Genomic DNA, 17623 nt, shown 5'->3' on the forward strand with positions numbered 1-17623 from the left:
CTGACCTCCTAGGATTACTCTAGACGTATTTTTCAGTCCTGTTTACATTTATTCTCAGATGCAAGACACTGATTCCAGAGAGGAGAGGTTTTAATCATTCATGATATTAATGTCTAGTCTAATATAGTCAGTGAGTACATTTTCATTTAATCTTTTGAGAATATTGTAAGTAGGATATTTCCCCTTTCCATTACTCAGACATGCAGAAAAGTCCTGCAGGAATACTCTCCTAGGAATTACATTTAAATAAGCAGAACTTTCCCATCCTATTTGCATAATCTATTAGACTGAGGCATATCAAGCACAGTTTAATATGGAGACGCAACGGTCTAGACTGTATAATGTGGACGGCTTGAGTTTGATATTTTGTATCTAATGCAATGAAATTCAGACATTTTTAAGTGACTTAAGTGACCGAGACTAAGAGGCCAAGTTCCCTTTTTTCCAGCTTTAAATAAATATTTTTGCCACTTGAACAACAAAATATAAGTCACAGACATCAGACATCTTACACTCTTAGAAGAAAAAGTTATATATTGAATCATAAAAGGGTTCTGTCAGGTGTCTCGTATATAAACCCTCTTTGGGTCAATCCGTCATTTTATGCATTTAGTAATTCATTTTTAATTTGAATTACATTTTTTGAATCAAACCACATACTTTAACACAAGAAATAAATAAAATAATCTGTTGAACATGAAAGTATTATGCAATCATTTAAGACATTTGTCCTTATATAGGACATTTTGGGCATAAAGTCAAGAACCCTTGCGATCTATAGAACCCTATTTAACCTTTTTAAGAGTTACAGATAAGTACAGATACAAAAATATAAAAAATGGAAAATGGTGAGATCCTATAAACTGAATTGTGGGAATAAATCTGCATGTTGCTTTCACGACTCACACATGTTTGCTCTTATTTAACTTTGGGTGCATTTTTGTGCTGTTAAGTTACATCCATAACTCTAGCAACAACTTAGCAACCAAGAAACCCAAACTGAGGTGCGTTTCCCAAAAGCATCGGGTCGCAAGTTCCGCTGTTATCAGCAGTTCAACGAGTCGGTCTTTCGCGAAATCATCGCTCTAACGAACATTCGCAAACAGCATCGCAAAGTTGTGAGGTTTGAACGACACTCTCGACCTGTGGTTAAGAGCATAGTTTCTAGTTTACATGACATGTGGACTTTATAAATCCTTGTCTTGAGCAAAATAAGCAAGCTGACATTCAGTGCAATCTGTATCTTTTATTTAGAATAAATACAAATGTCATTTACGTCTTTTAGTTTGTCAAGAGATTTAAAGCGCCGTTTTTGAAGAGTGTGCATGTGCGAAAGTGCTCTACTATGTACGAGTCGATGATTGAATCTGGAAATAGAGCAAAATAACTGAGAAAAATGAGAAATAGTCCTCAGATGCATGTCTGTAATTTATAGCAAAACATCTAACATTAATTCGATGTCAAACAGATTCGTTAAAATTAGTTATTGCTCCAACACCTGCGTGACATCATAGAAAACATCATAGAAAAATCCCTCCAAATATTACAGTAAATCTACAAAAATTAATATACACAGATGAATGTGCTGGCAGCTGTATTTTCAGGAATAAAACTAGTTAAGCTGAAGGCCATAATAAACACAATAAACAATCACCCGATCTGGTGATTAAGCCACTGGTTTACGCACATCCATTCATCATCACACTTGCATTCAAGGTTTCAGTTCATTTTACGGTTTCTATACATCTTCAACACCAGACCTTCAGTGCAGACCCGGCTCTGTCTGTCTGTGTGTGTGTGTGTGTGTGTGTGTGTGTGTGTGTGTGTGTGTGTGCTTGTGCTTGTGCCTGTTTCTATACATATTTTATGAGTGAAGTGGAAGAAAAAAAAGATGAAGTGAGGAGAGGGTAACCACGCAAGCTCTTTTAAGGTGGATGAGCGAGGAGGGAGAAAGAGAGGATAACACACAGAGAGAGAGGTGCATGTGTTACTAAGGCTTGAGCGAGAGAGAGAGAGAGAGAGAGAGAGAGAGAGAGAGAGAGAGAGAGAGAGAGAGAGAGAGAGACTAGTTCCAACAAGGAACGAGAGACTGCAATAAAGAGTGGGAAGAAGAAAACGGAGGGTGAGAAAAATAGGGGAGGATGGAGGGATAACAAATCTGACAGAGAGAGAGAATCATTTCAAAGCTTTTTTTTCTGTATGTATGAGAGATTTACCTGTTTTCTGATGGGAGATCGTGGATTCAAACGGGAACTGGACCAAGACTGGCAGAGTCTATTACCTCGTTCAGTTTTCAGTAATATAAAATACAGGTAAGAGCGTTGCATGCAGATGACTGTTTGTAGATTGAAAAAAAAAAAAATCGGAATTTCTTAGAGCATGTTTATCTGTAAATATTTAAAGGAATCTTCATTAAAAGAACAATGCTTTTCCTAATTTTCATGTATATTGAGAATGAACCAGTAAACACCCCTAAAGTCCAGTGCAAATCTTCGATAAAGCTCAGCCTACAACTGAATGGACAAGGTCAAGTTATTTAAGGGAAACATCGGTGCATTTTTAATTATATAATTCTTCACTATTCTTCATTTTAAATGCTCCTGTAGTTTGAAAAATGTAGTTTCTCCATGTAGTTTCTAAATCAATATTAAGGCCATTATTAAAGCTTCACACATAATAAGAATAAAATAAATGCAACAATGCAATTAAAAAAAATGAGATGGGGTAACTCTGTTTTAACTAAAATTAGTAAATATTTGCTATTTTATTAAAATGTGACTTTTTACATTCTTTCCATGTGTACTGAGATTAAAATGCATTCTGTAATGCGTAGAAAATCATAGATGATGAACGTTACTGTAGATCTCAATTATTCTCTTCATTGTTCTTCATTATTCTCTTTATCAATTATAATTAGTTTTGTAATTATAAACCCGGTTATTAAAAGATAATTGGAAAGTACACCTGTGTCCTAAACCAATCAATTCTCAATATTATACATATAATTATAAAATACATTTGCTTGTAAAAACCAAGAAAATTTATTTCACAAAAACAAGTAGGCTACTGAACAAACGCATTAATAATATCTCTAACACTGATGAATAAGCAGTATATAAGGTAAGGATATTAAATAGCAGTAAAGTTAGTAAGTTGGTATGAGCCACCAGTCATTAAAAATATAAAAAATGACAAAATAAGTTATAATAAAGTGGTATTTTGGAATATACTGATACTATGGTACACAATACTAACATGAACTGTTAAAAAAAAAAACCCACTTGATCCTGATAAATAGATTGAACATAAACCCTGCATGCAAATCATAAGATGTTCCACTCACTTAATTTATTGGTACTTTTTGGTACACTCTAAAAAATGCTGGGTTGTTTTAACCCAATGTTGGGTCAAATATGGACTAACCCAACGTTGGGTTAAAAAAATGCAGTTTAAAAATGGACAAATTGCATTGGTTACAGTAAAAATGTAACCCAACGGCTGGGTTTGTCCATTTTTAAATTGCATTTTTAACCCAACGTTGGGTTAGTCCATATTTGACCCAACATTGGGTTAAAACAACCCAGCATTTTTTAGAGTGTAATATTGTGATTGACAAGGTAACCCAAATATTTACCGTGGTCCAAACATAACAAGTGTAAAAAACAACATGAGCAAGATGTTGAAATAAGTACACACACACACACACACACAGCCTCAGGGCTTCAGGGTCCAGTCCAGGTCACTCCATTAATCCAGCAGATGACGGTCTTGACTGTCTGGGAATAGGGACTTCCATATAAAGCGGTTTGCTGCCGCTACACTACACTGAAGAATGCCTTTTGTTTATAGCTCACTTCCACCATCACTCAATTTATGCACAATGTATTTTCTTGTGATGGACAGACTGGCTCTGTTCCAGTTGCTTCCGTGTCTGTCTTCCTAAATGCTTCATAAGGGACGCTTCATTTGGAACGATCCAAAGAAGAAGGAAATCCACACATGATTGCTTACTTCTCCAGCAGTTGACTTCAATACATTACACGAATGGTTTGATGTTAGTACTGTGTTGCTAAGCTAATGACACAACAATACGCATAAAATACAAACAGCACACAAATATGGGGTGAAATAGTACATTTTAATTAGAGTGAACTCTTATCAATCTGTTGGCCTATTCAAACTTTTTCAGTATTGAATGAGATCTAAGTTTATAATCAATTTTCCAAAGGATTTCGTGATTTTGCATACGGGATTGTTTTATGTGATTGATTTATGGTCCAAACCATTTCTCTTGTAATGCGGTGTATTTATTCGCATAGTTAGCAGCCTCATATGATTGGCCGCCCTGTTTGGTGTGCCGAATACGTTTCTGTTCATGAGCAGTTCTGATACGTGAGAGATTGACAACTGAAGAAACTACCTCTTCATTTCCAGAAACACAGACAAATTTGGAGAGCAACATGAGATGTGTGATGTGAATGATGCAAAACTCTTTATTAGTGGAAGTGTTCGAGGAGGAAAAACAGAATCAGACAAAAACAGAAGTGGAAATTCACTAAGAATGAATTGTTCCCGATGAAAGCGCTGGTTATTTGTAAGCACTATCCGCGCAGATTCACTAAATCAATTGTGGCGTTCAGCAAACAAGCCCACAAAACCTGAGCTGAATGCTATTTATACTGCATAGTTTCTATTCGCTTTGGATCATTTCATGATCCCAACATGAAGGCTGTGGCAGAAGGTGAACAGCTCTGCTTCTTCATAAGATATTTCATTTCAGACACATTTTAAGGCTTCGGGTCATTTTGACCCATGAGGGAAGGATTTGTTCAAGACAGAATTACATGCATTTTTGTGGTGAAGGCAATCCCTCAGTTAACAAATCCTTCCCTCATGGGTCAAAATGACCTTAAAATTACTCCTCTTCATTTTTTATTTATTTTTTGTCCAGAAAGCTTATATCATTTCATTTTTATATTTTTTTGTTATTTATTATTTTATTTACCTTTAAAGGAACACTTCGACTTTTTGGGACTTTAGCTTATTCACCGTATCCCCCAGAGTTAGGTAAGTCCATATATACCTTTTTCATCTCTGTGCGTGCTGTAAGTCTGTTTGACGCACCCACCGCTAGCCTAGCTTAGCACAAAGACTGGATGTAATGGCTACAGCTAGCATACTAATCCCAATAAGTGACAAAATAACGCCAACATTTTCCTATTTACATGTTGTGATTTGTATAGTCACCGTGTGTACAAATAACAAGGTCATATGAGACACAGCCATTTTTTAAACGTTTAAATACTGGGAACTATTTTCTCAGAAGGCGAAGCACTGCTACTTGGGCGGAGTGATTAGCGCAGCACCCGAGAAGCGCCGTGGTGAGGAGCAGAGAGTTCGCTCAGAGTTGGAGTAATAGAGTCAGCAATTACTAGATAGTAAATGCAAAGTTTAATGGGCAGTTTTCATTTTTGAGAAACAGTGACCTTGTTTGTGAACTAGTAGGCTACTCCCGTTCTGATTCTCCCCTCGACCTCAGTCTGTTCAGCATCTTGTCTATCAGCTTCCAAAGTTTGTAACTCCTCGTCTGTGTATTCTGGCTCAAAACGATATGGTTCTGGATCTTGGTTTGATACCAAATAAAAATCCTCTGACAATTCCTCAAAGTCAGCCATGATCACGAATCACGTTCGCTACTACTACTAGCTAATTAGTCACGTTGGTTTTGTTGACGGAACGGCGCTTCTCGGGTGCTGCGCTAATCACTCCGCCCAAGTAGCAGTGCTTCGCCTTCTAAGAATATAGTTCCCAGTATTTAAACGTTTAAAAAATGGCTGTGTCTCATATGACCTTGTTATTTGTACACACTGTGACTATACAAATCACAACATGTAAATAGGAAAATGTTGGCGTTATTTTGTCACTTATTGGGATTAGTATGCTAGCTGTAGCCATTTACATCCAGTCTTTGTGCTAAGCTAGGCTAGCAGTGGGTGCGTCAAGCAGAGTTACAGCACGCACGGAGATGAAAAAGGTATGTATGGACTTATCTAACTCTGGGGGATACGGTGAATAAGCTAAAGTCCCAAAAAGTCAAAGTGTTCCTTTAAATAACTAGATTTAGACATCAGAGGGCCACACTGAGCCGTTTCATTTACAGGACATTTGTCTGGATGGATATACCCAGCTAACAAAAATAAGTTGTCAGAACGTATTGCTAACATTCCCATTAGGTTAGGCCAGGGAAACGTTATTTCGGAATGTTTTTTTAAACATTGAAAACGTCCAGTTTTTTTTAATTGAGAACGTTCCCTGCAGGTTATTTTTAGGTTTTATTTTACAGTATATTTTAAAGAGAGCTTTCCAGAACGTTCCCTGCACGTTATAGTTTTTTTATAACCTAAAGAGAGCGTTACCATAATGTTCACTAACGTTCTTTAAAAGTTATGTATAAATGTTTAGACAAAACGTTCTTAAACCATTTAAAAAAAACTGGATGTTTTGAACGTTTAGAAAACATTAAAAAATATATGTTTTCATAACATTTCCAAAATGAGAAAACATTAATACTTAAAAAAAATAAAAATAAACGGTTGTTTGGAACGTTCAGAAAACATTCAGAAATAACGTTTTCATAACTTAATGGGAATGTTAGAAAAACATTCTAAGAACATATTTTTGTATCTGAGAATGTTGTTCTATGAACGTTTTCTCTCAATAGTAAGAGAACATCAGTCAAGTACAAATAACATCACAAGGACGTTCTAAAAACTTTGTTCTAAGTTCTCTCAACGTTACGAGAATGTATTTTAACTCTATAAACATTATAAGAACGTTCTAGAAACATTATTTCAGGAAAGTTTTTTACTAACATTTACATAACTTTTACATGACGTCAGTGAAAGTTATGGGAACGTTCCCTGTTAGCTGGGTAAGAAGAAGAAAAGCAGCAGATCTGCCATTTGATGCAAAGTTTAGAACAAGAACCAAAACAACTTTCAGCATGTTGTTTTGTATCACTCTTTCTGCACTCTTCCACTACTATTGCACAGTGCGTATTGCTACCAAGTGGACTCTTCTGTTGAAGTATACTTTAAGCTTTAGGCTGCAGCCTTAAGAAGTGGTGACACTTACTATTGTTTGGCAAATTTTTGTGGGCGAAATCCAGTCGTTTCAATAGGAATCCACACGATTGGGAATTTCGTGTGAAGGAGAAGGAGATTAAATAGTTCAAGTTGGTCACGGTAATTCGCTGCATTCGACCAGCATAAAACTGATTGGTTTGGCAGTGTGAGCCGTGCTTCATTCATCACAGCACTATTGACAGGAGACATTGGATCTTTTTTAGCCTGTGAAAATTTACCAGCTTGAACATGAGCGAAATCTGCATGGGAAACTTTTTTGCCCTTATGTGAAACTCTCAATCATGCAAATTCCTACTAGAATGACTGGATTTCGCCCACTAAATTTAGCCAAGTAATGATAAATGTGACTGCACCTTTAAGACAATAATAAACAGTAGGCCTATACATACAGGCAGCTTATTAGGCTTTGGAAGCAGAGATATGAGAGCAATGGTTTAATTTTATCCTTTAGCTTGGTTGAGTATCAGCATACCATTTCCAAGTTTCACCTAATGCAATCTGTCAAATAAACTATAATTTAGTAAGTTAAGTTCTAGTTTTATTTCTGATCTCAGAGCTCTAATTCATAATGAATAAGCCACTGCAAAAGCAATGTCTCAGATGGATTCATTAGAGGAAACCCTGGCCTATTTCCTACTAAATGCATTTGAAGTAAAAGATGCAAAACTTTTTTGACAGATAGTTGGAGAGACTGTAGGAGTTTGGCAGTGTGTGTTGGTGTCCAGTTGAGATGCTGTCATAACTGCTAAGAAGACTCAGCAGAGCTTTCTATATTAATGCCCACATAATATTTATCATGCTAAAGTTAAGTAAGTACATTGAGAGCTGGAGTCTAATTTTAAAAGCACTGAAATCAGTCAAGGATAAAGTCTGGGTTCTATTTGAAGAGATGCTGCAAGAACTAAGACAGAACTGACTGATATTTCAGCCACAAACATCGTCCTAAAAGTAAAATATCCATGAATGTTGATTAAGAATTAATTTTATTTTGGTTCCTGTTGCTCTGTAGCACTGTTAATCACCCACACTCTTAAAACTAAAGGCTCTTGGTAGTGGAAAAGGGTTCTTTGGGTTATTAAAATGTTCTTCACCGTGTCCTAACTACTATAAAACGCCTCTTTTCCATGTGAATCAGAGTGTTTGTCCTAACCAGGCGCGACGGCGACACGCGACGATTCTATTTTAGAAACGGTTTCTATTTTTCTGCGACGTCGCGCTGGAACAACAAACACAAAGTGTGGCGATGATAATCTCAGGTACTGTTTATGTGCTTTATTTCATGTTAAAAGCGTGTAATGTGACTCTGAATATCATTTAGTGCTCCAGCTTTGTAGCTGTAAAAGCAACAATGGATAATTCACCTCAGATCTTGAAATTAATGGAAACAAGAACGTTTAATCTGTGAACAAACAAGTAGGCTATATTCTTTGACAAAGATTGTTTTAGTAACTCAGCCTATGTATTTTTAATAATGTTTAAATGGTGTAATATTTGTGAATTTGATTGTGTAGCTAGGCTTGTTCGACTTGAACCGGCGCTGCACAGACCGATCGGTGAATGACATCAAAGTACCGCGAGAGCGAATAGAAAGTAGACTGCTCCTTATGCTTTTGAATTGCTCTCGCGGTACTTTGATGTCATAAACCGATGGGTCTGTGCAGCGCCGGTTGAAGTCGAACAAGCCTCATTTTCTTGCGAGTGCCGTCAAGATGACTCTCTGGTGCTGCGAGACTCCGCCGACACGCTGTTCTGATTGGCTGTGGGTTTTGATTGATTTTAACGCATCTCGCAGTCGTGTCGCGTCTAGTGTGGACAGACAAATTATTTGTTGCTGGAATTTTATGGCATCGCATCTGGTTTGGACAAATGGTTATTTTAAGAACTGTTCACTGAAAAGTATGACTGCAAAAAAAAAAAAAAAAAACTTTTGGAAACCATATTTTAAAAAGGGCACATTACCTAAAAATAGATGAAAATATGAGTGGTTCTTGCCTGTGCACATCTGTTCTTGTATCATCCTTCTTTACAATCAAATTTGCAACGCAATTCTCCATCCTGTTTTCTACCTCAGGTAATTTCACATTAAAATTGGAATCTGATTTGTTAGCATACATTTGCACAGGCTTGTTGACACCATGCAGCTTGTATTGCAGTCTATTGTGTTGCCTTACGTTAAAATGTACAAACTGTTTTCTCTGCTCTTTCACAGGGTTGTAATTCACTGCAAACAACAGAACCACCCAAAACATTGACTTGACTAGCCCATCTAGTCAAGTCTGTGCCTGTTAGAGGCATGAAGTGCCTGTTAGAGGCATGAAGACCGTTTCAAGACTGCACTATTGGCCAACTTTGGTGTACTCAGACTACCAGGACCTCAACTTGGGATAATGGAGACCGCTAATCAGACAGCGACTGAAGAAACTCTGGCTCCTCTCTGCACAGTCTGCTGCTGTGGACTGATAAACCGAACATTAGCGGTCATATTCATGGTCAGTCTGGCCTTCGCCATTGTGGTGGGAAACGTGGTGACGCTCACTGTTTTCATGCAGACCCGGCATTCTCGAACACCACAAGGCTACCTCAAAGGTAACCACGATGATTTACATACAGAATATGTTCAGGGTGGCATGCTATACATTCGCAGATTATAGTATCTACGGGGTTTACAGTATGCAAATGTTGTCTGTTCTCTTCAGTACCGTATCCCACACTGCAGTGTGATTAATCAGAAGAAATATGAACCTTTTTCTTGAAATTTCTTGAGATTGTTTGGCCAAACTGCTAAAAAACATTTAACTAAAAATTGTGTTAAAGTCCCCCTGTGGTGAAAATCAAGTTTTAATGTTGTTTATATGTCTATTTGGTGTTTTTTATATGCTTTAAGACAAACCATGTGTAAATTCATAAGTCGACACCATTACTGAGTATTTCCTCCTTAAAACTGCAGTGAACCAAAGACAGTCTCAAAAACACGCTTTGAAATCGCTGGTATTTCTGACGTCACAAACTACCTTGTAACCAATCAGATCAACGTGTGATCGTCAACCAGTGGATCTCTGAGCTGAGTGAGTGAGTGGAGGCGGGGCTCATTTGCATATTCATAGAACCGCGTATACTAAATGAGGAAAGGGTGTAGAGTTACACTCAAGCTATTTTAAGGCAATAAGTAACTTTTGTACAAGGAAAAAATGTCATTTTGGTGATCAAAGATGAGTTTTAAGGAATACAATTATTGACTACAAGGCGACTTAAAAAAGCAAATTAAGTGATACATATCTGAGAGTAATTATATTTAATTAAACATCCAACATAATAAGGTTACAGTTACATAATGTTACAAACGTACTACTGTTCAAAACATTTATCATTGTATACTGCACACTACCTCACATATTTCTGAAACAAAACAGTGTATACTGTTAACAATGGGGCAAGCAGTATGTTTTTCAATTAGCCTAATTGTACAGTTCAGATATAATAATTTATTTAAATTAAACTCCATATTGGGAGAGTATTTTTGCACCTCAGAGCAAAGGGAAAATGAATCAATTGAACTGAGAAGTTTATGGAAGCACTTTTTCTTGAATAAAAAAATAATGTCATAACTTTCTCATAATTAAGACTTAGTATCTTATTCTATCAAGAAACTTTCTCATAATAATGTTTACTCCACAGAAGGCAAGCCGAGATGAACCTGAATGAATTATGCAATCTGAAATACCTTCTATAATTGTCTTGCAGTGTCCCTGGCCATCGCAGACATGATGGTTGGAGTTTGGGTGGTGCCATTTTCTGTATACACCGAAATCTCTCTCATGGTGACCAGAGCCCCCCCGCCGTGGTACCAGGGGATCTCAACCGGATCTTGGCAACCCTGCATGCTGATTGGTCCAGTTTTTGCTGGATGCACCTTTGTCTCGATCAGTACCATCTTTCTGATGACAATGGAGCGCAGTGTTGCGATCCTGCGTCCGTTGCATAAAGACACGCTTGTGACACGCCATCGTATCCTATTCCTAATTATCCTGTCTTGGGCTGGCAGCTTTTTACTAGCCATGTCTCCGCTCATGCTGAGCAACAGCTTCACACTGGAGTACAACGAGTGCAGTCGAATGTGCAACTACGCACCTTTACTGATCAAAAATCAGCTGCCTCCAGATGCAAACATCCTTCTGCTGTTCCCAGCCTTCGACTTCAGTTTATTAGGAGGCACATTAGCCGTAAATATCCTATCCTTCACTAGTATCCGCCGTTATTCCCGCAAACGTAAGCTGCTCTCCGAGGGAAGTCTTGGCACGGATATGGGAGCCGGTGGGTGTCCTCATAGACCCTCGTTTTCTGATATCAAAGCCGCTAAAACCATTGGGATCCTCACTTTTGCCTTCACAGCCTCATTCTCTCCTATCGCAGTGTTCGTTCTGGGGAATGTTGTGGGATTCACCTGGTGCAACTTCTCCTTTTTGGCATTTTGGATTCTGACGGGCAATAGTTGCTGCAATGTGATTATTTACAGTGTGCGGGACCACCGTTTTAGGAAAGGGCTGACCTTGCTCTTTCAGCGGGATAGAGCGCAACCTCACTCAGAGAAAAGCTGAGGTTATGGACACTGGATGGCACTGACTTCACTTTCTGTACCTCTTTCTACGAAGCCCCGCACATGACAAGCAGACAAAAATATATATTGTGGCCACGAATTAAGAATTCATTCCTACTGCTTATTAAAAGGATAGTTCACCCAAAAATGAAAATTAGCCCATGATTTACTCGCCCTCAAGCCATCCTAGATGTATGTGACATTCTTCATTCAGACGAATACAATCAGAGTTATATTAAAAAATGTCCTGGCTCTTCCAAGCGTTATAATGGCAGTGAATCGCACTTCTGTTTTGAAGTCCATAAAAGTGCATCTATTCATCATAAAAGTGCATCTATCCATCATAAATGTGCTCCTCACGGCTCTGGGGGGTTAATAAAGGCCTTCTGAAGCGAAGCGATGCGTTTGTGTAAGAAAAATATCCACATTTAAAACTTTATAAAGTAAAATAACTAGCTTCCGGCCAAACGAACATACGGATTCGACTTAAACGATATTTTCTAAATGTCGATAAAAAAATATTGCGAAATGACAGCGTTTCCATTAACCGATGTTATGCGACTAAAAGCAAAAAAAAATTATCTCGTGATAAATCATTCCAAAAATCTTTCGTTTCGCCATGTTTGAAAACTGTGTATGAAAGAGCTTTTGGTCAAAGACACAGATGTGACGTAACTCGTCCTGGAAGGCTGAAAAAAATAAATAAACATGCTAATCTTTCTGCCGGGACATTGTGAAGCGTCACATTGTCTGTTGTCGTCCACTATGACAAACTATACAAGATAAAACAATCGACTCTTACTTCGCGACGCCCTTTGACATTTATGAATCACCATGACAACGTACGTCAAACGGATCGTGCCAAAATCGGGCTGATATTGTGTAGTCTGAACATGGCATAAAACAAGAGGAAAAAAATAACACAACATGGTGACGATTTAGTAAAACGAGGGAACATATTATTATATCATGCACATGATTTACTTAAAACGACGGAATGAGTTAGTAAAATGTGCTGATGTATTAGTAAGTCTTGATGACAAATTGTTAATTTATGGCCACAATATACATATTTTTCCCCTGTATGTCATGTGTGGCGCTCAATAACTTTCGCCTCAAGAGATTAATAGTTTGTTTTTCAGGATGTCTTTCACAAACGGTTCAGGGACAACAACGAGCATCAGTCCAAGGATTTTGGCAGTTGTCATTATGTTTTACAGAGAATTATAGTCTTTATTACCACATCCATGCAGTTATTTATTTTTTTATTAAGGGCAGAGTATCATATTTACAACAGATGCCTTAACGATTATTGTTTCGTGTATCCAACATAAACGTGTGAAATATGTTTGTGAGACATTTTTGAATGTGATTTATTAAAACACCTCACAATTTTTTCTAAGATGAAAAAGTTATAGATGCTCTGTAAAAAGTTAGTCAGATTCATCATATTCAACATTTAATTATATAGTTACCTTGAATAATACAGCTGAGGTACTTCCGTTTTGTTTTTTGTTTAAATACAGTGTTATAGATTTTTCTTTCCACTTTCAGATTTTCGTTTCTATAAAAATAATAATAATAAAGAATAAAAAATACAATACATAAGTATTCAACTCTTGGCACTCAAAACTGGTGGGCACTCATAAAACTGTGAAGTACATAGTCAGTGCAATCAATAAACAATTTGAAGCAAATGTGTCCCCTGTGTTCAGTGAGTGTGGATAATAGTAGGTGACAGGGCTAAAAGTTTTCTGTTGAAATATTCACAGCAGAACCACACTGACTGCCTCGGGCTCAAACTTGTCCCTCACATTCAAAGGGTGGATACAAACATTTAAATGCACAATACTATGGGCTGGTTCTACAAAGGAGAAACAATAGAGTTGCACCAACATATATGTTTAAACTTCATAAAATAATAATAGTAAATGTAGCCCAATGTGAAACACACATTTCAGGCTCTTATGGGGAATGACCGTGTGATAAAAAGGCTTTAGTATAATCTATATCTTAAATTTAGCACAAACTGAAAACGGGCTGGATCGCAAAACAAACATGACAGAGTTTTGTTTTATTTGTTATAGTTATTATATAGTGGTGTATAGTTGAGTTATGATCAATGGTGTACATTAATAATAACAATAAATGTTACAGTGACAGAAATGTATTAATTTGTGTCAGGAGTGCACATGAATCATGCAGTGGTATTTATCATTATTTCACATGAAAAGAGAATGCACATATTTATTCAGTTGAACCTGCTTCTGTTTATTTGTAATTAGAGGATTTCACAAAGCAACTCCATTAGTGCTGTTTTAAGTCCAAAAGTGTACACATTTAAAAAAATATATACTTCACATTTATTATGCGATCTGAGGGGGTTTGATATTGATACAGCCAGAGCAAAAGAGGGACAAAATACAGGAAATATGATGCAATTGATATGCAGATGCACCGGCAAATATGGATATCAGAAACTTTGGTGTCGAGAGAGGCAAATAAGGAAGAGACAAGCATATTGACAGATGAAATATGAAACCAAATAAATACATGATTCTCATATGATATGATGTTCTTCAAGTGGTCTCTGGTATTTTCATAAGTAATGCATATTTATTATGGCAATTGTTAGCATGAGTTGCCTTTAGCATTACATGTTTGAGCTTCAGCAAGAACTAATGAGGTTCATTCTGGTGTTACGCTGCACGTTTGAGCTTCTGCAAGAACCAATGAGGTTCATTCTGGTGTTACGCAGCACGTTTGAGCTTCTGCAAGAACCAATGAGGTTCATTCTGGTGTTACGCAGCACGTTTGAGCTTCAGCAAACCAATGAGGTTCATTCTGGTGTTACGCATCACTTTTGAGCTTCAGCAAGAGCCAATGAGGTTCATTCTCCTGTTACGCAGCACATTTGAGCTTCAGCAAACCAATGAGGTTCATTCTGGTGTTACGCATCACGTTTGAGCTTCAGCAAGAGCTAATGAGGTTCATTCTGGTGTTACGCAGCACGTTTGAGCTTCAGCAAACCAATGAGGTTCATTCTGGTGTTACGCATCACGTTTGAGCTTCAGCAAGAGCTAATGAGGTTCATTCTGGTGTTACGCAGCACGTTTGAGCTTCAGCAAGAACCAATGAGGTTCATTCTCGTGTTACGCAGCACGTTTGAGCTTCTGCAAGAACCAATGAGGTTCATTCTGGTGTTACGCAGCACGTTTGAGCTTCTGCAAGAACCAATGAGGTTCATTCTGGTGTTACGCAGCACGTTTGAGCTTCTGCAAGAACCAATGAGGTTCATTCTGGTGTTACGCAGCACGTTTGAGCTTCAGCAAGAGCCAATGAGGTTCATTCTGGTGTTACGCAGCACGTTTGAGCTTCTGCAAGAACCAATGAGGTTCATTCTGGTGTTACGCAGCACGTTTGAGCTTCAGCAAGAGCCAATGAGGTTCATTCTGGTGTTACGCAGCACGTTTGAGCTTCAGCAAGAACCAATGAGGTTCATTCTGGTGTTACGCAGCACGTTTGAGCTTCTGCAAGAACCAATGAGGTTCATTCTGGTGTTACGCAGCACGTTTGAGCTTCAGCAAGAGCCAATGAGGTTCATTCTGGTGTTACGCAGCACGTTTGAGCTTCTGCAAGAACCAATGAGGTTCATTCTGGTGTTACGCAGCACGTTTGAGCTTCAGCAAGAGCCAATGAGGTTCATTCTGGTGTTACGCAGCACGATTGAGCTTCAGCAAGAGCCAATGAGGTTCATTCTGGTGTTACGCAGCACGATTGAGCTTCAGCAAGAGCCAATGAGGTTCATTCTGGTGTTACGCAGCACGTTTGAGCTTCTGCAAGAACCAATGAGGTTCATTCTCGTGTTACGCAGCACGTTTGAGCTTCTGCAAGAACCAATGAGGTTCATTCTGGTGTTACGCAGCACGTTTGAGCTTCAGCAAGAGCCAGTGAGGTTCATTCTGGTGTTACGCAGCACGATTGAGCTTCAGCAAGAGCCAATGAGGTTCATTCTGGTGTTACGCAGCACGATTGAGCTTCAGCAAGAGCCAATGAGGTTCATTCTGGTGTTACGCAGCACGTTTGAGCTTCTGCAAGAACCAATGAGGTTCATTCTCGTGTTACGCAGCACGTTTGAGCTTCTGCAAGAACCAATGAGGTTCATTCTGGTGTTACGCAGCACGTTTGAGCTTCTGCAAGAACCAATGAGGTTCATTCTGGTGTTACGCAGCACGTTTGAGCTTCTGCAAGAACCAATGAGGTTCATTCTGGTGTTACGCAGCACGTTTGAGCTTCAGCAAGAGCCAATGAGGTTCATTCTGGTGTTACGCAGCACGTTTGAGCTTCAGCAAGAACCAATGAGGTTCATTCTCGTGTTACGCAGCACGTTTGAGCTTCAGCAAGAGCCAATGAGGTTCATTCTGGTGTTACGCAGCACGTTTGAGCTTCAGCAAGAGCCAATGAGGTTCATTCTGGTGTTACGCAGCACGTTTGAGCTTCTGCAAGAGCCAATGAGGTTCATTCTGGTGTTACGCAGCACGTTTGAGCTTCTGCAAGAACCAGTGAGGTTCATTCTGGTGTTACGCATCACGTTTGAGCTTCTGCAAGAACCAATGAGGTTCATTCTGGTGTTACGCAGCACGTTTGAGCTTCAGCAAGAGCCAATGAGGTTCATTCTCGTGTTACGCATCACGTTTGAGCTTCTGCAAGAACCAATGAGGTTCATTCTGGTGTTACACAGCACGTTTGAGCTTCTGCAAGAACCAGTGAGGTTCATTCTGGTGTTACGCAGCACGTTTGAGCTTCTGCAAGAACCAATGAGGTTCATTCTCGTGTTACGCAGCACGTTTGAGCTTCTGCAAGAACCAGTGAGGTTCATTCTCGTGTTACGCAGCACGTTTGAGCTTCTGCAAGAACCAGTGAGGTTCATTCTGGTGTTACACAGCACGTTTGAGCTTCTGCAAGAACCAGTGAGGTTCATTCTGGTGTTACAGCACGTTTGAGCTTCAGCAAGAAGCAATGAGGTTCATTCTGGTGTTACGCAGCACGTTTGAGCTTCTGCAAGAACCAATGAGGTTCATTCTGGTGTTACAGCACGTTTGAGCTTCAGCAAGAACCAATGAGGTTCATTCTGGTGTTACGCATCACGTTTGAGCTTCTGCAAGAACCAATGAGGTTCATTCTCGTGTTACGCAGCACGTTTGAGCTTCAGCAAGAGCCAATGAGGTTCATTCTGGTGTTACACAGCACGTTTGAGCTTCAGCAAGAACCAATGAGGTTCATTCTGGTGTTACAGCACGTTTGAGCTTCAGCAAGAACCAATTAGGTTCATTCTGGTGTTACGCAGCACGTTTGAGCTTCTGCAAGAACCAGTGAGGTTCATTCTGGTGTTACGCAGCACGTTTGAGCTTCAGCAAGAAGCAATGAGGTTCATTCTGGTGTTACGCATCACGTTTGAGCTTCTGCAAGAACCAATGAGGTTCATTCTCGTGTTACGCAGCACGTTTGAGCTTCAGCAAGAGCCAATGAGGTTCATTCTGGTGTTACGCAGCACGTTTGAGCTTCAGCAAGAGCCAATGAGGTTCATTCTGGTGTTACGCAGCACGTTTGAGCTTCAGCAAGAACCAATGAGGTTCATTCTGGTGTTACAGCACGTTTGAGCTTCAGCAAGAAGCAATTAGGTTCATTCTGGTGTTACGCATCACGTTTGAGCTTCTGCAAGAACCAATGAGGTTCATTCTGGTGTTACAGCACGTTTGAGCTTCAGCAAGAACCAATGAGGTTCATTCTGGTGTTACAGCACGTTTGAGCTTCAGCAAGAAGCAATGAGGTTCATTCTGGTGTTACGCAGCACGTTTGAGCTTCTGCAAGAACCAGTGAGGTT

The 17623-nt window shown here is 38.9% G+C and overlaps 1 protein-coding gene across 1 annotated transcript; it reads left to right on the plus strand.

Annotated features, from left to right (window-relative positions):
- Positions 1–1857: 1857 nt before the first annotated feature.
- LOC311287218 (putative G-protein coupled receptor 21) lies at positions 1858–14281 on the plus strand. Its single transcript, XM_084403910.1, has 3 exons — positions 1858–2312; positions 9355–9731; positions 10887–14281. The coding sequence occupies exons 2-3, from the start codon at positions 9533–9535 to the stop codon at positions 11738–11740; spliced, it is 1053 nt and encodes a 350-aa protein (XP_084260036.1). The 5' UTR covers positions 1858–2312; positions 9355–9532; the 3' UTR covers positions 11741–14281.
- Positions 14282–17623: the final 3342 nt, after the last annotated feature.

Source organism: Rutilus rutilus (assembly GCF_951802725.1).
Source record: "Rutilus rutilus genome assembly, chromosome: 3".
Classification (NCBI taxonomy): Eukaryota; Metazoa; Chordata; class Actinopteri; order Cypriniformes; family Leuciscidae; genus Rutilus; species Rutilus rutilus.

Excerpts from the sequence above, each read along its gene's own strand:
- LOC311287218 (XM_084403910.1), top strand. The coding sequence starts at position 9,533 with ATGGAGACCGCTAATCAGACAGCGACTGAAGAAACTCTGGCTCCTCTC. Across the intron at positions 9,732-10,886 it reads ACCACAAGGCTACCTCAAAG|TGTCCCTGGCCATCGCAGAC; the intron begins GTAACCACGATG and ends ATTGTCTTGCAG.